General features: G+C 32.7%; 2 protein-coding genes across 5 annotated transcripts; both read left to right on the forward strand.

Moving 5' to 3' along the window:
• The first annotated feature begins 17 nt into the window (after positions 1–17).
• LOC139510937 (uncharacterized) lies at positions 18–7,698 on the forward strand. Its single transcript, XM_071297490.1, has 2 exons — positions 18–1,997; positions 7,618–7,698. The coding sequence occupies exons 1-2, from the start codon at positions 18–20 to the stop codon at positions 7,696–7,698; spliced, it is 2,061 nt and encodes a 686-aa protein (XP_071153591.1).
• Positions 4,811–27,132, forward strand: LOC139512551 (arylsulfatase J-like). Of its 4 annotated transcripts, none has more exons than XM_071300240.1 (10): positions 4,811–4,828; positions 14,165–14,308; positions 15,330–15,489; positions 17,396–17,411; positions 19,614–19,710; positions 21,501–21,617; positions 22,393–22,515; positions 23,107–23,239; positions 25,138–25,291; positions 26,298–27,132. In XM_071300240.1, exons 2-10 carry the CDS (start codon positions 14,207–14,209, stop codon positions 27,013–27,015), a joined length of 1,620 nt encoding a protein of 539 aa, XP_071156341.1. In that variant the 5' UTR covers positions 4,811–4,828; positions 14,165–14,206; the 3' UTR covers positions 27,016–27,132. The 4 variants fall into 4 exon arrangements, with proteins under 4 accessions (XP_071156341.1, XP_071156340.1, XP_071156339.1 ...); XM_071300239.1 differs by lacking the exon at positions 4,811–4,828 and adding an exon at positions 10,597–10,754; XM_071300238.1 differs by lacking the exon at positions 4,811–4,828 and adding an exon at positions 12,874–13,014.

Consider the following 27,132-nt stretch of genomic DNA (forward strand, 5'->3'; position numbering starts at 1 on the left):
CTGTTACTCCAGAAGACATGGACGTAATTCAAAGAAGACTAACCGACATTCAAAGAATAGAGAAACAAAATTTCAAAGCTAAACAAAATAAAAAGTTCAAACGTGACCGTTTAAACCAACAAAGTTCCGTTTTTGAAGAAGATCAAATTTTAAACTTGTTAAAAGAGAGTAAATCAAAACAACCGAGGAAAAGACGTTTTAAAAAACAGAAACACACAGTTCAAGATAAGTTAGTTGTCAATCTGTCATCAATAGAACTAACTACCTCTGAAGAAAAACTATTGAGTAAAGGCCTTAATTTCTGTCCAGCTCCAGCAACCGTCAACAATTTACAACTTGAGACAGATGTAGAAGCATTTGCCAGGCGTCTTCGGTTGAAAGAACATTTCAATAGACAACAGAAGAAAAATTTAAAAGAAGCCGGAATGAATGAATCTGATTATGAGAGTGATGAAGGAGACATATGCATTCCAAAATTTAAAAAGAAAAGTAAATGGAATCCCCCTAAAAGCAAAAACGACAATTTGGAATCATTCATTACATCAGTCAAAGCTGAAGTCAGATCTTCAATCAGTGGTAAACAAGTCAGAAATATTTCAAAGTCAGAAAGTCAAGCCATGATAAACTTAAAAGACCGTGACGAAATTGTTATCAAACAAGCTGACAAAGGAAGTGCCGTTGTAGTGATGAACAAGGCAGACTACATCGAAGAAGGAAATCGTCAACTCTCAAACGCTAAATTTTATAAAGAACTAGCATGTGATCCAACCAAAGAAATCAGCAAAAAAATTAATGACGTCCTCTCAGAAATGAATAAAGATAAACAAATTGATGACGATACGTACGATTATCTACGCCCAGACGAAACGTGCACAGCCGGTCGATTTTACTTACTTCCAAAACTCCACAAAGAAGGGATCCCAGGGAGACCTATAGTATCAGCTAATGGCCATCCCACCGAAAAAATTTCAGAATTTGTTGATTACCACCTCAGACCACATGTTAAACAACTACCATCTCATATTCAAGATACGACTGACTATTTGAAGAAAATGAATTCCTTAAGTCCTTTACCTAACAACACAATTTTGGTTTCAATGGATGTGTGTTCTTTATACACAAATATTCCAAAAGATGAAGGAATTGCCGCGTGTGAAAAAGTATGGAATACTCGAAAGGATAAACATCCCCAAACTGACTGTCTAGTTCAATTGCTCAAGCTAGTGCTTGAAAATAACAACTTTATTTTCAACGACAAGCACTTTTTACAGATTGACGGAACTAGTATGGGAACAAAAATGGCACCTTCTTTTGCCAACATTTTTATGGGGGATCTCGAAGAACGCATCCTTTTAAGTGTGCCATACAAACCCTTGTCATGGCTCCGTTTTATTGATGATATTGACATGAAATGGAACGATACTGCAGAACATTTGCAAGATTTCTTAGGTCATTGTAATCAGTTCCATCACTCAATTAAATTTACATCTGAATTTTCAAGCGAGAAAATTGCTTTTCTCGACACCACCACATTTGTAAAAAACGGGATCATGACAACTGATCTCCACACAAAGAAAACTGATGAACACCAGTTCCTTTCTCCAAAAAGTTGTCACCCGAAACACTGCTCCAGGAGTATACCTTACAGTCAAGCCATCAGACTAAAGCGAATTTGCTCCTCGGAATCCAAACTTAACTATCGTTTGGGACAACTAAAAACACAGCTGAAATCAAGAGGATATAAAACCAAAAACATCACAGACGCTTTTGATAAAGCCCAAGAAAAAGATCGAGCTAGCCTCATGGAATACAAAGATAAGACGACCCGTGCAGATAGAATTCCGTTTGTTGTAACCTTCCATCCCGATTTGACAAATATTTCATCTACTATCCGAAAGCACTGGCGTCTTATCGAAAATGACTCTTCCTTAAAAGAAATTTTTCCATCACCTCCTGTTATTGCCTATCGCAGACCCAAAAATCTCAAAGACATACTTGTGACATCAAAAGTAAAGAAACAAGAAACTTCTAAATTTGGGTGTTACAAACAATGCGGTAGAAGCAATTGTAAGTGCTGTAAAGCCGCCAACACTGACCACTATTTTAGCAGCACAGTAACAAAGCAGCGATACAACATCTATGTTACATCTAATTGCAAAACGGAAAATAGTATTTATATTCTTACTTGTGGAACTTGCAAGCTGCAGTATGTTGGTGAAACAGAAACTACATTCAACATCAGACTTAACAATCACCGGTCGTTCTATACAAAAGGAAGAAACTGTCCAATTACGAGACACCTCTTAAGAACAGGACATACTTTTGATAATATCACCTTTCAAATAATTGAGGTAAATCAAAATTGGGACTCCGAAAGGAGAAAACAGAGAGAAAGGTTCTGGATGCATCAGCTACGTACTCTTGAACCTGATGGACTTAATGAGAGGGATGAAAAACAGTTCTACCCAAAACCAAAGGAATAAATCATGAATTTCATTCTATTTAACTAAAACAACTATTTGTTTAGATTTAAAAATTATTATGTACAATAAACGGCAAAAATATCTTGTATATACCCCATCAATCAATATTTTAAACTTTTACACAAAAACGTCAAGCTACAAAGATATTTTTTTGTCATGCATCCGATTTCACCTAGATAGATGCACACGCCCGATGAAGCTAATTTGTTTAGCGAAATATTGCGTGAATAATATATAAAATATAACAACTAATTTTATAACACTCATTAGTGGGTTAAAGTTACATTCTTAGACACTTATATATATATATGGAAAACTGCTAAAATTATTTCAACTAGAAAGCTCGGTGACTGTGCACGTTAAATTTAGTTAAACCTTGATGAAACTTTTATATTAAACTTGGAAAGAAGCTTTTTCTATTGAAACAGTATTCAAATTAAACTTATATATATAATTTAAGTTATCAATAAAAAGCAAAATCACAAAAATACTTAAACTCCGAGGTAAATTCATAACGGACAGTCCCTATAATCCAATGGGATTTTCAAAAGCTCAAACACACCAAACGGGTGGATAACAACTGTCATATTTCTGACTTGGTACATGCATTTTCGTATGTAAAAAATGGTGAATTTACCTGATTTTATAGCTAGCTTAACCTTTCACTTGTATGACATGAACATCAAAATATATTATATAATAATTGACAACGATGTGTGAACAAATCAAAGAGTTATTATAGGTAAAAATGTCAAAAATAGGGATACAGCAGTCAAGATTGTGTTATAATCTTAATCACTATAAAAACAAACAAATATGTCACAAAGAAAAAGGCATATAGACAAAGCACATTAAAAATGAAAGACAAGAATACAAACATTTACAATAGCACAATAACACAATGACGGGATGTAAATTGGTAAGTACAGAGCTACGCCATATGTATCAAAGAAACACAAAATGGCATAGAGACAAAGCACATTATGTTGTACTGTTATACCACTGTCCCAGATTAGGGGAGGGTTGGGATCCCGCTAACATGTTTAACCCCTTCACATTGTTTATGTATGTGCCTGTCCCAAGTCAGAAGCCTGTAATTCAGTGGTTGTCGTTTGTTTATGTGTTACATATTTGTTTTTCGTTCATTTTTTTTACATAAATAAAGCCGTTAGTTTTCTCGTTTGAATTATTTTACATTGTCTTATCGGGGCCTTTTATAGCTCACTATGCGGTATGGGCTTTGCTCATTGTTGAAGGCCGTACGGTGACCTATAGTTGTTAATGTCTGTGTTATTTTGGTCTTTTGTGGATAGTTGTCTCATTGGCAATCATACCACATCTTCTTTTTTACATTTGCAAAAAAAAAAAATACTCTATATTTATACATCCGGCAATTGTGTTATTGTGATGTTGTAAATTTTTGTGTTCTTGTCTTTCGTTTTTACAAGTGTGACTTTTCTGTCTGCTTTTTTGTCCTTCATGATATATTTGTTTGTTTTATAATGTATAGTAATAAAGATTATAACACAGTGATACGTTATGCTCGTGCATGCGTGGGGTTCGTGTTGTTTATTCTTAAGTTTTTTATGTTGTGTCATGTATGCTGTTGTTTGTTTGTCTTTTTCATTTTTAGCCATGGCGTTATCAGTTTGTTTTAGATTTATGAGTTTGACTGTCCCTTTGGTATCTTTCGTCCCTCTTTCACACTATACTGACTTCATATATAGGAGTGTGCTCCTTACGAAGAGACTGTTCCAACAGAGATATGTAGAGGAAAGATAAAATGACATTCCGTAAATTTTATAGACACCATCACGAATTGTTTGATCTATACGATGTGTCTGTGTCTGAAATAACTACACGACATTTTTGCCAGTGGTTTAACATCCATGTCGTATATCTACTAAGTACCGAGCGTGACCTATTCCCAAATATGAATTTGCATTACTATACGACGTGTCTCGGTATTTATACATCTAGCTTTCTTATTTTTAGTGATGATGTTTCTTTTGTGGGTTTGGTTATATTTTGGGTTATGCCTTATCGTTTGTGGTTTGAGTTCTGTATTTAGGTCATTTCACATACGTCTTTACAGTGTGTTGTTCCAAATGGTTATGACGTCGTCACAGCATTAGTTTGGGGTGGCCTTTCAAGACCATCATAGTCATGATAGTTGTCTGGCTTAGTGTTGTGAAAGTATGTGTTAATTTTTGGATTTCGTTCCATGTAATTGTATGAATTTCGGGATAATATACACGTCACAAAAATCCGTCATTGTTTGTGGTGTCATGTGCTGTTGTGAATGGAAGATGTTCGTTGTTATTCTGCGGTTTACATGTTGTAATGTACTATTATATTATTCATTTATGCGTTTTTCTGTGGTGGGTGTTCTTGCTATTGTTTATTAAGCGATATTTTTTTTAACATTCATGGATTTTTGGAGTATAAACAATTCGGTTTGAATCAGTAAACCTTCCTTACGCGTAATTGTGCTAGTAAAGACTATTATAATATGTTACAGTATATATATATACTTCACAGTTGTATCATCGTTTATAATGGCGCCGGTCATATCATTATTACCGGAACTTCTCATATTTGACACAAATAAATGGAAAACAATGTTCCATAAGGAAATTTATGATTATTTTGAAGTGTAACAGTAATTCGTTTAATACAAGGGATTACCATAATGAAAACTGGGTTTTTGCCAAACAACTTTGGTTATCGCACCTCTGATAAATTATGACCTTGTGATTGGGTTAACTACGTCACGTAGGGACCACCTATGGATTCCTGAGGGTTCAGTAATTTACTAATTAGCAAAGTCCCGTATGCGATGAATTCGTCTTCTTCTTATCGTTCGCCTTTACATTGAATACCAGTCGTCTAGGCCTTAACAAATCTGGTGGTCTTCTGTAGAGCATTCACTGACCCATATAGCTTCTCTTTGAGTGGTATTTCTTAGTGCCATATCTTATTTCTCAGTGCTGATGAATCTTGCATGACTGTAAGATGTATGCAATATCCTGCTCTGCTTCCCAACAAAAACACTTTGGAGATTAAACAACCTTCATGACTTTGAATAGATGTTGGTTAAGTCTGTTATATCCTGTCATCAGTCTGAAGATGGTGGGGTGTTCATATCTTGGTAGCTGGTGGTTACCGTCTTGTTGTTGAGAGGTGTTGACAGAGATTTGATGCTAGTATTCATCTCTGTGAAGTACACTGGGTTTTCTTCCTGTTGTTGTTCAGCTCCATGCTTGCTAATTTATCGGATTGTTCATTACCCCAAACTCCACAGTGTGAAGGGTTCCAAGGTAGTATTGTTGTCAGACTTTTAATGTTGTTTAAAGCTTGTTGGAGTTGAGGTAGCTTGTCGTTCGTCAAAGCTTGTAGCATAGAGAGGGCATCAGTCAAGAATACTACTTGAGTTATGTTATCGATTTTGTTTTTGATGGAGTGTGCAGCATGAGTAAGGGCTTTTTCGTCAGCTTTGTAGTTTGAAATATGTAGACCTGTTGATATTGCCTCTTATTGATGATCTCCGTTGGGATACTTGATGCATATACTAGCCCCCTACTTTGTTGTGGCATCTGTGGCTGAACCATCTGTATATACTCTTACCCAAGTTTCAGAGGGGTACTTGTTTTACTCATAAGCATACTCATTGTCAGTGTTTTCTTAACATTGCTAGTAAACTATAAATGCGTGATACTGTTCACTAATGACCTCGTACGGATTCATTGAGGGTTTAACTTAGTCAAATCCATTGGAGATTAGACCTCATTCCAATTGGATTTTATCTATAGATTATTTGGAGGTCTGTAGCAAACCGTTTACTTATATCATAGGTTCTGTGTTTTTTTATTCATCTCAAAAACTTCCAACATATACCAAAATTATAATTCCAAAGCAATCATAATCATGCTAGTAAATATAAATGTTAAAACTACCAAATAATGTATCAGAAACCTCAAAATATAGCTGCACATTATGAATTTTGGACAGATAAAACATATGCTCTTTTTAAAAAAAAAAGGCTTCAGTGCGTTATTCTTATTATTACATACATGCATTATTTTTTATATTAGTTGCTAATGGCTTGTCAGTAACTGCGAGTACTCTCCTGTCTTTACTTATTTTTTTTGGTTTTGGGGACGTATTTATAAGTACCCTGTCACGTCTACTTTGTGTTTTTGTTAGATGTACATGACTTTTGTATTTCTATTTGTATCCATCTGATGAACTGAGTTTTTTTCAACTGATTTCAAGCTCACCTTCGTCGTTCGTCGTTAATTTTACATAATCCTTCTCCTCTGAAACTACTTGGACATAATTCATTGGGGTATCTAGTTTTAAAAAGTGTGCGATGATCCGGTATATTTTGTAAAAAGTGAACAAATAAAAGCGTAAAACAAGCTACAAATAGCTAGGATCAATAAATCAGTATGCTGAATTTTCTTATTGACTGCAAATTTGTTGAATTTAGAGGTAGACTTTTTCAAAAAAATGCTTGGCATTTCTATGGTAACTGGCGAACTGTGTGGTTCTCCTTGAAACCTTCTCTTATTTCATGGCATACGAGTCAGGCCGGATGCTTCTTCAGACATTTGTCAAAAACAAGAAGATAAAAGAAGCCAGATCATTTAATTTCAAATTTAGGTGTATTGTTGATGATCTTTCCAAGAACAATCCAAACTTTTCTGATTTTATTCCATTAATATATCACCAAAACTAGAAATTAAAGACTTGATCCGCCACTTTTTAGACTTATCAATTTCCCCTTACCTTTGAAGCAATATTCCACCTTAGCCGGCCTACATCTTAACTCATTCGATATTCAAGAGCTTGCAGCTACTACCCATCCTTTATTAAAAAGTAAACTATGATAACAAAAGTACCGAGTTTCGGTGAAAGTTCCATGAGTTCTAAACGGAAAGTCTCTAATAAGCAAATTGCAAAATCAAAAGCTGAAACACACCAAACGAATGGATAACAACTGTCATATATTATTCCTGACTTAGTACAGGCAAATCAGATGTAGAAAAGGTGGATTATACATTTTCGTAACAAACTATATATAGAATGGCTATCATAATATAACTTCTGATATGTTATTATATATTTTAAGTGCTCCTTTGATGGAGGACTTATACAGATATGGATATTGACACCTTATAGGGTTACACTAAAGACTTGGAAGTGGACCTGAAATTTTTCATTATTGTTTTTTATATTATCATTATATTAAACTTTTTGTTTCATAAAATCAAAAGTTGAAAGATATCCACTGAATATTAAAAAAGTAATTGAAGTTAGAATTAGTCCGACCATAGATTTTCAGGTCCCTTCAGGTCTTCTTCTTATGGTATCCAGTTATCCATCAGATTTTTGATGATTACTAACTGCTGCGCATGCGTAGGATAATAATAAATAATATTTACAAAATAAAAGTGCCAAAAAATAAACAAATACTAACATGACATGTGGTTAAAACTATTTACATAACTACTAGGTTTACTGTTCTATATTGTAGAGAACAGTAGGTGTCAACTATTCTCTAAAAATATTTAGAGTGGGAGAAAGTACTACCTTTGGAGGTAGTACATTCCATTGTGTAATAGTATACGGGAAAATGAATATTTGTAACAATCTTTAAATGTAAGTATGTGTCTGTAAGTTTGTGGATAAAATTGTCGGGTTTTATTGTCTGTTGGTATGAGTAATGTTGATGGTACAGCGACAATTTGGTGAACAATTTTATAAAACATTATAAGTCTTGTTTTAAGTCTGCGTTGTTGTAAAGTAGGCCAATTTAAAGTATTGAGCATGTCTGTAACGCTACTGGTATTGTGATAACGATTACAGGCATATCTAGCTGCCCGACGTTGGACCATCTCAAGTTTATTGCATTGTTCAGCAGTATGTTTAGGTCGGACAAGTGCTAGATATGCTTGAGACTTAATGTTTGTAATGGATGTTTTCAGATTTCTTTTTAGAAAGCCTATGCTTTTATTAGCATTACCAATTATGTTATTTGTATGCTGTGTCCATTTTAAGTCTGATTGCAGTGTTACTCCAAGGTATTTTGCAGAGGAGACAGATTCTAGAGTGTGGCCGTGAAGAATGTAGTCGTGTTTGATGGTATTTTTCTTGTTTGAGGCAGTGAGAACTGTACATTTGTCTGGATGGAAAGCCATCAGCCAGTCTTCTTCCCACTTTGCAGCAGCATCAAGATCTTCCTGAAGGCTATCACAATCTTCTTGAGATTTGATGCTTTTGTATATGATGCTGTCGTCTGCGAACGGTCTGAGTTTACTGGATTTCAAATATTCTGGTAGGTCGTTAATATATACCAGGAATAGAACTGGACCCAGAACTGTTCCCTGTGGGACACCAGAAGTAACTGGAGCAATGTCTGATGACTCTCCATCCAGGACAACTGTTTGTGTGCGGTTTGATAAGAAGGCAGAGATCAAGTTAAGAGTTTCATTTTGAATACCGTAGAAATGTAGTTTATATAGGAGTCTTTGATGTGGGACTTTGTCAAAGGCTTTGGCAAAGTCCATAATCACAAGGTCTGTTTGGGTGTTATTGTCTGAATTTGAAGCTAGTTTTTGTAGACATTAAATAGTTCTGATGGAAAGAATTCATATGATGATATATTTTTGTCTAGCCATGTTTCAGTGCCTATGATTATGTCAGGTTTAGATGAATCAATTAACGGATTGAGATCTTCTTTTTTATTTCGTATTGATTGAAAAAGTTAATGTTAAGTATCCTGATAGGTTTATGATTTTTAGTAGTGGCTTTTTGTGATGTTTTGACTTTTGGTTTTGATTTAGTCTTAGTCATAGGCGATGAAGATGCCTGAGGAGCACCTAAGCTGTTATTGAGAGATGTATCACTCATACTCCAGTTACTACTAGAATTTAATGATATTATGCTTGATTGGTTATTGAATAAGCTAGTGGAGAAATTTGGCATTCCACAATTTGTACATTCCCAGCTAATATTGCTAGCATTCATACACTCGTAGATGTGAGATGGAATACTCTGACAATTAATGTGAAACCAAGTATCGCAGCTGTCGCAGCATAGTGCCTTTTGATTCCAGGTTACTGCTTTTAGGCATGTACCACATGGCCATCTTGGTTTTTTATTTTGACACTTTTCTTTGGTGGTAATGAATTGGTATTTGGTACCTGTGTGTTAGTGTCAATACTTGTACATGTATTAGATGTAGCTAAGTTGTCAAATGGATTTGGTGAAATGATTGACTTGTTATTAAAAATAGAATAGGATATGTTGGGCATTCCACATTGAATGCACTCCCAGCTGATGTTGCTGGAGTTCAGGCATTCGTACATTTGTGAATGTATATTTTGGCAGTCTATATGGTACCAAATATCACAACTATCGCAGCACACAGCTTTGTGTTTAGATGTAACTGCTTTTTTGCATGTACCACATGGCCACTTTGGAGATCTTGGGCCAGGATTGGTCTCGGTCAATCTAATTAATTAGGTCTCGGTGTCTGACGAGTTTGTAATAAGGAGGAGGCATAGATATAGTTTTACTTTATTTTCGGGTTTTCCCTTCAGTGTTCGAGTTATTCTTAATCTATTGTACTGGTGGCAGTTGATAAGCATATTTTGGAATGCCTTAGAGAGATTAACAAAGTTGTCATTGTTAACTATGCAGTTAGATTGTGCATCAAGAATACTAAATAAGGAGCCTGTAATTGACAAGATAATGAATATATATATAAACATACCTGAATTGTTTATGATTTCTTTGGTCTGTGCTCGAAAATTGATTCGTGAAAAGGTTGGTATTTAAATAGAATTAGTAGAGAAGGCAAGGTCTTTTCATTTCTCCGTTCAGGTCCAACTTTTGGCTTACAAATTTGTTTTTACTTTAAAACATTTAAATTTTAATGAAATATGGATATTTACAATTAATAAAATTCCAACTTGAAGAAATTTCATCCAATTGTAAAAAAGGTATTGCAATTTGAATAATTTTAGTTGTATGCTTTCAGGTCTTTTTAGGTGTGTTCAGGTCCACTTTCAGGTCTTTAGTGTAATCCCAACTTATACGTTCGCTCCGTTCCCCTTTATAAATTGTCACTGAAACTGTCAACTTGAAATGAAGCTATAAAAACAAAAGTTGTTGTATTTAGAGAACGTCAATCACCTGAGAAAACAGTATTTGCACTAAAAAGGGAGATTTTTATTTTTTTATATGAATATGTTTATTTAGAAGGTATTATATATTAACTAGAAAGTATAAAGTACAATGTAGAACAAGCACAGGCACTTGGCTTGTTTCTTCTTTTCTTAAATTCTTAAGATTTCTTTGCTCTAATTGAATTTTAAATTGTCTGTCCTTTGCAGATGTCTTTACTAATCATTTAAGTGTAATTTCATGGACAATGAACATCCAATTTGTCTGCAGTTATCTTCAGAACACTGCTCATTTACATTAGGCCCCCAAGGAGCAATTTTTGAAGGCCTTGTGCAATTACTGAAGATCTTTGTGCAATCAGTTTCTTTGTTGAATTAATGAGATGAAACATTGAACACTATTAAAAGAATTTGAGCTAAGCTGGGAAAATTATTAAAGACATGTTTTTACAACTCAAAACTTGAGAATGTTTGTGGGATTGTAATAAAAATTCACTTGTACAAGTAAATTTTTGAGAAAATTAAGGGGAGATTATTTAAACATAATAACAGTCCATTTGTCAATTCCCGTAATTGACCCTGTAATTAGAAACCTTTTTTTTAGTTGTCTCCCTTATGAGGGACATTAATTTTGATTACAACTGGTACTACCTGTAAAAGTGTAAATGTTGATATTTATTATTATTCAAGTAATAAGTAACTTGTCAATGTCCTTCCAACATTATTAAGTCCACATACAATATACATGTATTTATATAAAATATACTGGTATACAAACAGTTAAAAAGACCAGTTCATTATAATGAATCATAGTCAAATGAATAATTAATGTATTTGTGTTAGCATGATTTATTAAGGGAAATAAACAACACATGAATGTGTTTTCTTATTTTCATTTTCTGATACTGTTTACAAGTTTTTGGGTTTCAGTCTTATATTTTCACAAAGTGTGACATGAACAACCTTGTGAAGAAAAACTGAGCACTGCATTTGTTTTGATGGTAAACAATGGTGTCAGTGAAAATATATAACAAAAGATGGTTCTAGCAAACAAATATATTCATTTGGCCAATGAGTTTCTATTTCTGATATCTTTGATAAGACTGACAAAATACTGTTAATTTTGAAATATATTTACTCTCTGTAATGAATTAAATGTCAAGGACTATAGACATATGTCAGACTTATATATACTATAGAACCTATCTGAGATATACATGTACTACAGCTGATATTAACCTGAAGAAGTCTATTGATACCATCAATGATATTGTCACATAAACTTACAATGTAGTTTACAAAGTGAAAGTTACACAAAAATTGATGCTTTAAATTTTACATGATGTACGTTTTGTTGTATTCTTTAAATTGAAGTTCGTGTTTTTGACCAATAGCCTACTGTCTGAATTGTATAATATGGTAGCATCTAACCAATTCATGTACATGTCTGTAGATATAATCACATATTGGTCAGGACTGAGTACATGCATACATTTTTTAGGTGTATAATATGCCAGATTAATGACATTATATATGTTTAATTGATGACTGGACATACCGGTATGTTATTTACATACAACATAGGAAATAATGTGGAAATTAATAATGTGCAACACAGATAAAGTAAAGGGAATGAATAATGTGCAACACAGATAAAGTAAAGGGAATGAATAATGTGCAACACAGATAAAGTAAGGCCTAAATTAAAATATTGTTTGTTTCCCCAATCCCAACCCTGCCAAGCAAGGTGTGGGTAGGTAGGTAGGGAAATAATTTTATTTTTCCAAAAAGCTTGACATTATCGGACGATCCGGCAAGCCTGAAAATCTAAAATGAATAAAATAATATTTCACTTAGTTTTGACAATAAAATTTTATGAGTAGCACCAATTTTGCAGGGTCGGTCGGGATTGGGGAAACAAACAATATTTTATTTTAGGCCTAAAGGGAATGAATAATGTACAACACAGATAAGGTAAAGGGAATGAATAATGTCTCAGTTTGTATCAGTTATTTTTGTATTCTGACCTGAATATATTTAGTTTATTTAATGTAAACATGGTAAACTACAGAAAAAAAAAGAAATCAGGAGTCCCTGACATATATGTATCATTTATATAGTAAGAAGTGATAAAATAATTATTGATTATTGTGATCCTATAGCATCTGACACATGATCGTTAATCATGTGATTATAATGGTCTGTACAGTTATGTTCATGTGATGGGTATAGATTTTTTCTTGAAAGAAACATCATGTCATTCACTTAATGTAAACAAACAAAGAAACTTATAGTTCATATTTCAACAACATTAGACGCATTGTATAACGAAGTAAAGAGTAAGTTTTAAATATTTAAATATAAAAATTAAATACTAGTAGGCTGCATAGGCATATATTGCATTTTCTTAAAAAAAAGATTTTCAAAGATAAAGTCAACCTAACATACCTGGTATATTTAATGTCGTTTACATATTTTTTTTAAAATGAACTTATAATATAATATGTGGTTTATCATGTTTGGATTAAGTCATTCACAACTTATGAAATTTACCTATAATAATTGTGATTTTTTAAAGTAAAAAAATCTTGATCAATATTTTTTGGTTTTGTTTTGAATCAATTCACACTAATAAGGCTCTAAACATATTTATACACCATACCATATATTACTCATTTGGAAGAACCTTAAATTAAACCATCACATTGAGATTCTTTTTATGCAAACGACTGTGTGCACGTGAGAGTTGTGATTGGTTACAGTCACATGACAATATAGATGATCTGATGTTTACTATTGTAAATTCAGAAATTATAGCATGCATTTATTATTGCAATTTTGTCATTTAGACTAAAATTTATTTTTAATTTTTGTGATATTGCAAATAATCCTGTTTCATTCATATACAAAATTTCAAAATGCAAGTTTAAATTATTGCAATTATAACCCTGTTGCATTTGTGGCATTAATAAAAACATCGCAATAATTTCTGAATTTACAGTATCTACTTCTAACACTTAAAGCCTTTTTGGCCACTTGGGAGGAGTAGTATGAGAGTTGATACTGGTATTAATTGAACCAATCAAACTAGTATGAGAGTTGATACTGGTATTAAATGAACCAAACAAACTAGTATGAGAGTTGATACGGGTATTAAATGAACCAATCAAACTAGTATGAGAGTTGATACGGGTATTAAATGAACCAATCAAACTAGTATGAGAGTTGATACTGGTATTAAATGAACCAATCAAACTAGTATGAGAGTTGATACTGGTATTAAATGAACCAATCAAACTAGTATGAGAGTTGATACTGGTATTAAATGAACCAATCAAACTAGTATGAGAGTTGATACTGGTATTAAATGAACCAATCAAACTAGTATGAGAGTTGATACTGGTATTAAATGAACCAATCAAACTAGTATGAGAGTTGATACTGGTATTAAAAGAACAAATCAAACAGTACTTTCCCGTCTCATTTCAGATAATGTATGTACTGTAAACAGCAGAAGATAATTCCAACATTATGACTGAACCAGTGATTCATACTGTCCTGTTTACATTTCTGGTGTTTTTAGTAGAAGCTGCTTCACGACCTAATATTGTTGTCATTGTAGCAGATGATTTGGTAATGTTGTCGTTAGAAAGTATACATGAGACCAAATGCTGTCCCTTTAATCTAATGTGGATTTATATATTTTTCGTGGGTTCCAATTTTTGTGGATTAAGAAAAACTAGTATTTTTGTGGATATTTATTAATTTTGTTGTTTTTGTAAAGTCTGCATTATTCATTTAGAAAATTTGTAATTTGTTGAACATTAAAATTCGTTACCCAAGAAATTCATGAAAATTAGTATCCAATGCCTATCAATGAATCCACAGTATTGTAATTAGGTCTGTGGCAAGACCTTTTGATTTTATTCTAATCATTATTTTTTATCTACTGTTGCCAAATTTGCTTTTTGCATTGTATTGTAAGAAAAGATAAATTATGTGTCAATTCGGTTCCTTTATCATGTTTATTTACAATTTCACCGGTAGCACTCCTACATTTTGTAGGGAAAGTCATTTTGTTGAGACTGTTCATATGATTACCATTTTACAAAAAGCAACCCCAGACATTTTGTCTAGACTGATCATATAATAGTGACTGAAAAAGATATGTCACTACATTATTAAAAATGTCATAGATAAAATTGTTAAACACTGGCATTAATAGACTGTTGTATGAATTATGAATATGTTAATATAGTTTTCAGGGGCGGATTAAGGAGGTTGCATTGGGGGTGTGGGCCCCCTAAAATTTGCAAAGCATGGGTATCCTCATCTTAAAAAAGAATATTTCGATAGTTTTGTCCCCACATTTTTTTTGACTCACTCTCAGTCTCAGCGCTCAGCTCAACATAAAAGTTTGTTCGCACCCTAACCTAAAATCCATGATCATTCCCTGGTTTCATACTGGTGTATTAGTCAAGTGAATGTATTTAAGAATAATATAATATTAGTGTCATAGACAGAAATATGTTAGCATTCAAATAGACTTGTGTCTGTGAATTAGTAGGAAATATGGAAATATACTTAAAAACTTGCTACCAGCACTCTGTTTAAAACTTGCATCCTTAGAGTTTACATTTAAGTTTCTTCACAGGGATGGAATGATGTCAGTTTCCATGGTTCAGATCAGATATCTACACCACACCTTGATGAACTGGCATATAAAGGTGTCCTGCTAAAGAACTATTACGTATCTCCTATATGTACTCCAACCAGAGGGGCTTTAATGTCAGGCAGACACCCCATCCATACAGGTACATGTATAGAGATATACTGAATAATCACAATCCTGCTGTGTGTCATATGCAGGCAGTTAAACCCAGAGTTGTTAAGAGTAAATCTTTTGAAGCCCTAACTTCATCACTACAATATAAAAACATCTAAAATATAAAACTGTGGTTTAAAAGCATGTACCGGTAAATGCAAAATCACAGAACCCTGACAGCAGTGAAGAATAAAGTAATAACAAATTCGAAAAGTTAAAAGAGCAACAACTGTCAAATTTTGAGACATTTTGAGAAGCCAAATATTTGATACATATATTTAACATAACCTTTAGTAAGACTCATACTGCATTTGTTGTGGCCTAAGACATATTATTTTAAATTGGATTATCTCCCATTACAAGAAAAAAACTTCTGAATAAATAAATGTTTTAAATAGAAGGTGATGTGAAAATGTTATAATGTAAGCCAGATAGGTCACATACTTATATATATGTATAAGTCATTTTATATCCTTATATCTCTTTATTTTTCAATAGCAAACAGAGCCACTGTTGAAATTCTTGACTTGGTTCAATCACATTAGCAAGTAAAACTAGTTTACCTAAATACCTTGTCCTCCCTTTATAATTTCATACAGTAAAACAACAGAAAGTTGATATAAATATTTGATAAACTGTTGATGAAAGCTGTACATAGTATTTGTGTTTTACAGTTATTGTAATGAGAAGTCCTGTGCCTTTAACTGAATTTTTCTGGTCTCATTCTTATATGAAAGCTGTAATCAAAATTTCACTTTGTATGTGGAGTAGCTAAATATTTATGAATGATAAAGATGCTGCCTTTTCTATTTGTGTTTAGGATTGCAACATAGTGTTATTTTGGGGTCAGAACCTTATGGTTTACCATTAAATGTTTCTATCATGCCGGAGTGGTTACAGAAACTAGGATATAGGACACATATGGTTGGAAAGGTAGCCATTTATTAGGGGTCATCCATAATTGTCAACCATTTTCTAAAGTGTACAAAATGTACACTAGGGGGAAGGGGGTTAAAAAATCAACATATTTTTGTATGCTTTTTTTGTTCTTCATCAAATAAAACAGTCAGATATGTTGCAGTTTCTTTTCAATGCCAATTTCTGTATTAAACTAAACACTAATAGACTAGATCTTCTTTTTATTAAGAATGATTAATTCTTGTCTTGAAATCTGAAAATGGTTGATGTATACTTTTTGAGGGAGGGTGAGGGGTCTGAAAAAGTGTATGTTTTGTACACTTTGGAAAATGGTTGACAATTATGGATGACCCCTAAAGCATGAACTTTCAACCTGTCAAATCAACATTCTCGTCAAATAATTACTACCTTTGCAACAATTGTGAAAGTACTATTATATTCTTGACGAGGGAAACATATTAATGTGGTACCAAACACCATGACTAAAATAAATTTTCCTCTTTTAATTCTAATAAAATTTACACAAACACTTACTATGATCCTTTGACAAAAATATAAAAATTTCAAAAAATTTGAACCACACTTTTTCTTGGTAAAATTTCATGGTATCTATAGCAATTTGACAAAAAACTAATTTTGATCATTGGAAATCTTAAATATTTCCTTAACCGTAGAACTTGATTAAATGTTCAGCTGAATTTTACAGAGTTATCTCTCTGTAGTCTTATATACCACCTTAATCAGTGTTTAGAAATATTTGAGAATTTACATGTATTGAATTATGAAAATACAACTATGGTTAATTGAGTTTGTATGAATATCAACATCATTGATGATTTATGTTGTTGGGGAGGTAGCAATTATGTACTTAACAGAATGTTTCTTGTGTTAAAACTAAGGCTTGAACTTGCTTTGCTTAGAACTATATATTTTGATACTTCAAACCTCTAACCCCATGTATAATTTTATTTCTATAGGGCTTCAGTCTGGTGTTATTGGTCCGAGAACACAATTAATTCGTAGTGCATTTCTTTTAGAACATAAATGAAAATTAAAAAAATCCCACCTGCGCTTTCTCAATGAAATGTTTACAGTGTGTTGTACTACTTTTGGGACAAATTATATCAAAATTATAGAAAACTTCATCGCCTCAAACTCAAAATATGGACAATTTTGTGTTTAGGGTGTCTTGAAATCTTTTGACAGCTTCCGAAGTGCTAATTTTTAACCTTTTTCAGCTGGACCGAATCACTACTTTCCTGTAAAATTCTGGACCCAAATTTTTTTACAGTGTAATTTCACCCCCCTACTTACAATTTGAGGCATTAAACATGGAGAAATAAATTTGGAAGGGGTATAAAAATTATTGGCAAGTAACCCACTGTTAACACTAGGGACTATATTCGTGAACAACGAAAATCAAGGGACGACAATTGTGGTCTCGGACCTAATAGGATAGAAAGAGTTGACAAATCTTAAAAAAACTTGGTATGACCAAAGCTTAATTAATTATAACACTGCTTGCAAAGTTTCATAACAATAGGATATATATTATAGACAATATGTTAAATTCAATACTCATCTTTGCGTGTTAAATTTTGACGTTAAAATTGAATAATTTCAACTATCAACATTATGGGCTTTGAAAATTTAAATATTGCAAAAAAATACTTTTTAAATGCCCTAATATATCATTTATTATGTACTGAAAGCAATAGAGTACTCATTTGATTTATCAGACTTAGCATAATTATTCAAAAGTGAAATTTATATCAGCCTGGGCCTAAAAATTGAGGTTTTTCAATGAAAGGGGGCCTTACATGAAGATGTAATATTTTCCAGCAATTTTAAATTTGTGGAGCTTTTTGGTTATAAATAATCCTTACATATGTATTGAATGTACTTTAAATGGAAAGAAAAGTCACAAATAACATATCATATTAGTTTAAAAGGGTCTTAAGCCAAGTAAGACTGGAAAAAAATAAGGGTCAATTTAGGCCGTGCCACATATTTACATTTAAAAATGCATATTGAGGCTATAAGAAATAAAAAATTGTGTCTTTTTTATCATTTCTATACTCATGTGACATGATACAACAAATCTGAGCACAAGAAGGCTCTTGCAATTAACTTTTCTTACAGAGAGTATGGTCTGATACAAAGATTTTTGCCTTTTTAATGAAATACTTGAATGCAATTTTAGTCTCAACAGGCTTATATTTAAACCACTTGCTATCCTACAGAAGAAAAAAAGATATTATGTGAGATGGAACAGGTACAATAGACATTGTAAAGTGCTTTGGATACAAATTTAGTGAGGTCTTAATTGTGGACTTCAAATTTTATGTACCAAGAACCCCACTTTTGACTTCATCCAAACAGGGCGTTAGACAAGGGTCATTTATACAACACATTTTGTACATATTGTCTGAGATAATCTTCTTTTCTGTAGATTCTGAGTTCATAAACAAGTAAAAGAACTAGATAAAGGCATAGAAACACAAGTATTGACACATGAAAACCTGTCAGATAGAAAGTCAGGATGCCATGTATGCATCAATATTGAAAAAGCCTTAAAATGCCTATTTTGACCATAAAATGCCAAAATTGGTAATTTTTGCAGAAATTCTATAAAATAAAAGTTTAAATCCTTTAGTTTCATGCTATTTGACAAATTGACACCACCAAATCATTTAGGGAAGTTGCCAAATTACAGATTCTATTTTTACAGACTTCACCTCTTAGGTCCGAGAACACAATTAATTCGTAGTGCATTTCTTTTAGAACATAAATGAAAATTAAAAAAATCCCACCTGCGCTTTCTCAATGAAATGTTTACAGTGTGTTGTACTACTTTTGGGACAAATTATATCAAAATTATAGAAAACTTCATCGCCTCAAACTCAAAATATGGACAATTTTGTGTTTAGGGTGTCTTGAAATCTTTTGACAGCTTCCGAAGTGCTAATTTTTAACCTTTTTCAGCTGGACCGAATCACTACTTTCCTGTAAAATTCTGGACCCAAATTTTTTTACAGTGTAATTTCACCCCCCTACTTACAATTTGAGGCATTAAACATGGAGAAATAAATTTGGAAGGGGTATAAAAATTATTGGCAAGTAACCCACTGTTAACACTAGGGACTATATTCGTGAACAACGAAAATCAAGGGACGACAATTGTGGTCTCGGACCTATTGTAGGTTCACAGCCTTATGGTCTTCCTCTTAACTTGACCATTATGCCTCAATGGTTAAAACAACTTGGTTATAGGACCCATATGGTGGGCAAGGTAGTACCTTTATTGTATTGTGCATTTTTCCTCTATAGCATTCAAGTAGAACTGTTTTTAGAACAATCCGTAGACAGGTGATGGCACTTTAAGTAAAATTTGTCAGAATAAATGATATGAAATTGAAAATAGATATGATATACATGTATATATTAATTTTTGAGTATGTGCTCTTTTTCAAAGTGGCAATAAGCTGTAATTCATTATATTAAGAAATAAGAACAAGCAGGTAAATTATGATAAACCTCTGTCTGTTATATTATTCATATAGGACAACCCTTTTATTTTTAATGACCTTGTCTACCTATGAGGGTCTTGCATGTTCAGGTAATAATAGGAAGGAGAAACCCCTTTGTTTTTATTTATACAAAATGCAAATACTGCATATTATGATACTGTTTACAATCAGTTCAGAAAAAATAACCAATTCTAGCTAGTGAATAGATAATAAATATAACTTCAGAATAAAAACTTAACAAATTCTTTTATTCAGCTTAGATAGATATAGGAAGATGTTTGCTTAAAGTTATCTTTATACATTATTACTGCTTCTATAATGTATCTATGTATCTTTATGAATTACATTTCACTAATTTTTTTTAGTCAAATATATGTAAATTTTCATTTTCCAACATATTTGAAACCAAAGAGAAAGATGTTTAAGTTACTGAAAGCGTTATATGCTATACATGCTGTGGATTCATTAGATTATTTGTGGGATATCATTTTGTTTTTAATTTATTGGTTTAAATATACAAACCTCTTATCAAATTTTCAAAACACTATTTTCCTCAATATGAAAATGACTCCACAGTATATAATACTTTCCAAGCTTGCAAGTTTTATTGATTTAGACTTAAAAAAGTTCATTTCAAAAAAAAAACATAGAAAAATATACATATACTTGGTTATACATTATTTATGCATCAAAACAAACACTATCATTTCTTACTCACAAAACCTCCATTTTAAGCTCACCTGGCCGAAAGGCCAAGTGAGCTTTTCTCATCACTTGGCGTCCGGCGTCCGTCGTCCATCGTCCGTCGTCGTCGTCCTGCGTTAACTTTTACAAAAATCTTCTCCTCTGAAACTACTGGGCCAAATTTAACCAAACTTGGCCACAATCATCATTGGGGTATCTAGTTTAAAAAATGTGTCCGGTGACCCAGCCAACCAACCAAGATGGCCGCCATGGCTAAAAATAGAACATAGGGGTAAATACAGTTTTTGGCTTATAACTCAAAAACCAAAGCATTAAGAGCAAATCTGACAGGAGGTAAAATTGTTGATCAGGTCACGATCTATCTGCCCTGGAATTTTCAGATGAATCGGATAATCGGTTGTTAGGTTGCTGCCCCTGAATTGGTAATTTTGAGGAAATTTTGCTGTCTTTTTTGTTATCTTGAATATTATTATAGATATAGATAAACTGTAAACAGCAATAATGTACAGCAAAGTAAGAACTAAAAATAAGTCACTATGACCAAAATAGTCAATTGACCCCCTAAGGAGTTATTGCCCTTCATAGTCAATTTTTAACAATTTTCTTAAAATTTGAAGATTTTCAATAAGATTTTCCACAGAAAGTACTGTTATAGATAGAGATAATTGTAAGCAGCAAGAATGTTTAGTAAAGTAAGATCTACAAACACATCACCATCACCAAAACACAATTTTGTCATGAATCCATCTGTGTCCATTGTTTAATATTCACATAGACCAAGGTGAGCGACACAGGCTCTTTAGAGCCTCTAGTTTGTGTATTAATACTATATATTTTACTTTTAAAGTGGCATTTAGGATTTTTCCGTAAGGAATATACTCCGTTATATAGAGGATTTGAATCTCATTATGGATATTACCTCGGATGTGGTGACTACTATGATCACAGCTCAGAAGCAACGCCTGTAAGTAAATCGTACAATCCTCAATAAAATGACATGGAAGGAAGTAGTGTTACACTTCATCTCATTACAGGTCTTTCAGATGTATAGCTCTTATGTTTATAACAGTGTTTGCTCATGATGTAGTGTTATCTTATTTCACTATTTTAGAATCTAATGAATTCTGAAATTTTGTTGAAAAGGATAGACCATACTGTTATGATACATAAACAACATCCTAAACACTGCATATTGACCAGTGAGGTAGCATTTTGACCATTTATTTTAATATCTTTTCTCCTTTTGGCGGTGTTTAATTTTTATGAGTAATTAATCTTTTTAACGTCTTCTTGCTCCTATCCATATAAGATTACAATAACTGTAGTTAATATATGCTGCTCCTTTATTCTAATTTTCTTGAAGGAAAGATTTAAAATGTTTATATGATACATCTGCTTTTACCAGTAGATATTTTAAACCATATTTGCATTAAAGCACACATTGTATAACTTGTAATAACACCCCAAAAGTTTTGTCTTTTTGTTTCTGTAAGTGGTTTATATGTATAATCCCATAGAAATTTAAATTATTAATCCTGGTTAGCTTTATTTTATCAATTCCATTATTGATGACAAAAAATGTCAAGTACACACTCCAATGCAATGTATGAAATCATGAAGTCGAATAAGTTGAAAATGTTTCTCAGTTGTTTAAACATACAAAATTTTAAGCACATTGGACACTATGTAAGCAATTCTGATTTTACTAAGGTTAAGTTGAACTCTGATTTTATTTGTAGGACTATTTTGGATATGATTTCTGGAGAAATGATACAATAGATTATACATCAATAGGACAATACTCAACCGATATATTTACAAAAGAAGCTGTCAACATAATCAACAATCATAATCCATCTGAGGTACTGTATTTAAGATCAATTGAATACATATTTGTTGATACACCACAAAAACTATTTATTACATCAGAAACTAGAAAGGAAGATAACTGATTTCCCAATCATTTCACGTATGCCTTGTTTTGCTGGTTTACTCCTCAACTACAACTGGCACTCATTTGTCACATAAAAGCACCACATTCTTTATTTTATACAAAATTACATGTACATTGTATTTTTTAATTGAAAGTAAAGGGTTATTATGTAAGTACAGAAAAAAACATTGTCCCTGAATGCATTTTTATTAGATATCAGTTTAAATATTCGATTAAAGAAAAGCTGTATATCAAATTTAAAAACTTTTTGTAATGTTGATATTTTAAAATGTTTTTAAACCTCATCAACGGAACAAGGCTTTTAATTTGTTCATGGCTGATGCATGTTTCTGTGGCGCTAGCATCACAACTGTTTAAAGGGTCAAATTGAATACCAAATTGAAAAGCAATATATTCTTCATTTTGCTAAGACTACCAGATCAATGAACTGTATAAATTATCATTCCAAACATTTAGCATAAAAACCTAAGAATAACAGAATTGAATATTTTTTTTCTAGCCTCTGTTCTTGTATTTACCTTACCAAGCAGTGCACAGCGGTAACCTTCCAGATGGAAACCCATTACAAGCTCCACAGAAATATATAAAGAGGTTTCCTCATATCAAGAATACAAAACGGAGGACATATGCAGGTATGATAGGAATTCAAGGCACCGAAGTGTTGAAAAAAATTCCACAGTTATTAAAACAAATTAACAAAGGAGGATGTATGATAAGAGCAATAATTTGGCCCCTGAGTTTGCAAAATTGAAAACTTATTCAAGAATATCAAAATTGCAGAAAAAGATCTTTAGGGCAGATCATGAACCTTTATGATTTAAAAGGGGGTGGGTTGGGGGGGGGGGGGTGTAGGCATGTGTAAAATACAGTATGTCTTATGAAGTTATTCTGCAAGAAATTCTGGTAGCACTATTTTCTCCTTGCATACTGCATCACCACCTCCTTTTGATTTACAGTAATGTCCCTATTGCATACATCATGATCAAGGAAGACACTAAACATATATATTTACTTGAAATTTTGATAGCAGAGAAAACTATGCACCTTATAATATAATCAGTACAATTTTATCAGATGACAATTCGAATACTAAAAATCTATGCTTAAAATAAGGTGTAGGAACTTTAATTTAGTCATGAATCTGCAATATTGCGGGTTTTCTAGTACATATTACATTTTAAAGGGATTTAATCTGAAATCAGCCATCTGATTACTAACAGGTTTTCCCTTTTACTTTTACAAATAAAGTCTCCTGTACCCTGCTTCAATGTTGACCAAGTGGTAATGTGAATATTTCTTTTTTGCAAATCAGTCCATTTAAGAGATAACTGTATTGTATTTAAAGCTTTAAGGACGTCAATTGGTAGTTTTACTGTCGCAAATTTAGTTTACCTGGCGACGCGTAGTGGAGACAGGTAAACGAGTATTTGCGACAGTAAAACTACCGATGGACATCTGCAAAGCTTCAAATACAATACAGTTATCTCTATTCTAATGCAAAACAAGTTAATAATTAAATTTCAATCATTATTTCAGTGTAAAATCTTCATTAAAGAAAATTCTGCGAAAAGATGTTATCTTCTTTGGTCCCTACACCAGGTGACGTCATAGGTATGCTTCCGGCTTCAAACATAAACACCGGGCGTTTTCTGCAGGGGCGGATCCAGCCATTTCAAAAAGGGGGGTTCCAACTATTTGTCCCCATTCAAATGCATTGATCGGCCAAAAAAAAAACCTGGATCCACCAATGTTCTGGTTTCTTTGCCGCTTCAGAATGTAATAAAATTTGATAAAAAGAAGATTTTTAGGTGCAACATGTGAGTTTTTTTACTTATTATTGTAGAAATTACATGTCAATACATTCAGCAATTCAAAATGTCGGCTTCCTTATAAGTTACAGACAAGGAGATAGAAAATTTTACGCTAAGTGTCATCCAATCAGAACCATTGATACAAAATAATTGCATTAGAATTTTGGATCCTCATTGTGGTCTGCAGTTGAACTATTTCAATTTATTAAAAAAATTCAGAGAACTATTTTAATTTCAACAACTAATATAAAGATTCAAGTGTTGGATGTTTCAAAGAAAACTATTGGTTGATATATCTGAATTAAATGCGATTTTGTTTTTGATACAGACTTCATCAGCAAGATTCAAACTGATGGTGCCATTATAAAAAAAATAGAATGAAATTACTTTTTTTATTGGCAATTTTGTCTTTAACAATATAATTTTTGTTTGAGATTATAAGATAAAAATTAAAACTAGTTTTAAGTGTAGAAAACATTTGGATAGTTGTTTGGTTGTATGAATCAAATCAAGCATTTTATTTATAAATTGAAGCGAATTGACATAAACATATGAAGTTGATGCACTGTTGTGTGGCATCATTGCCTTAAATTTTTTAGTACCAAGTCCTATCCATGATAAAGAAAATTATTAGGTAAGTAACATCACAGGCCATCAAAGGGAAAATTTACTAATTGTTAATAATTATCTATCTTGTAAATGACTCATATAATCTATAGGAATGGTATCTGCCTTGGATGATGCTGTAGGGACTGTTGTCGATGCTCTGAAGTCACAAGGTCTCTATGACAATTCTGTAATCCTGTTTACAACAGATAATGGAGGACCAGCCAATGGATTTGATGGAAATGCAGCAAATAATTTTCCACTCAGGTTGGTCAGATAAATTTATTTTCATTTAACCTAAATGATTTCCCATTTTAAAAAAGAAAAACAAATATGTCTTTAGGTGTCATTTGTGATATTATGTGTCTCAATGATAGGTCAATTGTGTAAGAAGCATTTGTTTACATTTATTATAAACATATTGAGGACTGTGTATGATTGCTATTAAGACAACTCTTCACCAGAGATCCTACTCACAATCATCTAATGATGTAGAAGTTAGCAACTATAGGTCACAGTATGGCCTTCAATCAGCAAAATCCATACCTCATAGCAAGCTATATAGAAGGCACAGCACATGACAATTTTATCTGAGAAAACTAATGGCCTGTCATCATTCCTGTAGAAAACAAGACACTTTACTATCAGGCACAACATTATTCAAGATTATGTTTTATGGTAGAGTTTTTTTATATGAAAGCCAACCTTTTTTTCAAACAACACTCTTTCTCCTGCAATGGTCTAAACATGTTAATCATATGATTAGTTTGAAACAATGAATTCACTTGAAGAAGTGAATTGGCTCCTTAGTTTTATGAAAGGATAAATCCTTTGTGGCTAGGAACAGTAATCACTGAGGAAAGAATTCTGGAAAAGGTAAAGTTTCAGTATGTTTGATAGTTCAAAATATATATAAAAAGGTAAATAAAAGTGTGAATTGCAGATGTCTGTCTGTCTGTCTGTCTGTCTGCCTGCTTGTTCTGTGCCAGAAATTCTTTTGATTTAAGATGATCTTAAATTAAGAGAGAAATAAGTAGATTCTTATATTTATATTAAAAAGATATACAAACGACTATATAATTTTAAGCTGAATAATATAATAATTCTCCTGCACATTCAATTTAGTTTGTCAATATTTGATGTCTACATATATCTATGGAGTTCCTAAAATGCAAAACTTTATACATCTTAAAATGCTTGGAACAGAGTTTATAGTGAACCCTAGACCTATTTGGATCTTCTTCATTAAATTCAGTATTTTTTTTAACTTCAGGGGAGTGAAGGCCACATTGTGGGAAGGTGGAGTTAGAGGAACAGGGTTTGTGCATTCACCAATCTTACAGAAACAAGGATATACTGCAGAACAGATGATTCACGTTTGTGATTGGTTACCAACATTATATAGAGCTGCTGGTGGTGACCCTAAACAAATGAAAGATCTGGATGGATATGACCTTTGGGATATGTTATCGAACAATGCAAAAAGTATAAGAACAGGAATGTTGCATAATATTGACCCTTATGGACCTAAAGGGGCACTAAGAGAGGGAGACTATAAACTTTTATACGGAAAAATAAGTAAGACTTGGGGTGGCTGGTATCCACCGTGGCAGGTGGATACGGATAGTGAAACTTATCATTATGATAAAATGGATTCGCATAATATTGATGAAGTTATAAAATATTTTTCAGTGTCTAATCAGAATTCAAAGGAATTTTCCATGTTTTCTCCATTAAAGATTGACTGTGGTCCTGTACCAGCAAATGCCAGCACGAACTGTGATCCAGAAAGGAAACCATGTTTATATCACATTCCCTCTGATCCTTGTGAATTTCATAATATTGCAGATCAGCATCCTGTTGTTGTAAAAAAAATGATGGATATCATTTCTCATTATAATTCTACTATGGTGCCTCCACTTAACACACACCAGGACCCTGCAGGGAACCCCAGGAATAATAATGGAGCTTGGGTTCCATGGATGAAATAATTGATGATTTTATAAGCCTTAGTAACTACTATGTATATATGCAATATGTTATCTTCATCTGGTATCTGCCATTGTCATAAATGTTATATTTTGTCACTTTATGAATGTGGTTGGAGC

The sequence above is a fragment of the Mytilus edulis genome, chromosome 2 (genome assembly GCF_963676685.1).
Source record: "Mytilus edulis chromosome 2, xbMytEdul2.2, whole genome shotgun sequence".
NCBI lineage: Eukaryota > Metazoa > Mollusca > Bivalvia > Mytilida > Mytilidae > Mytilus > Mytilus edulis.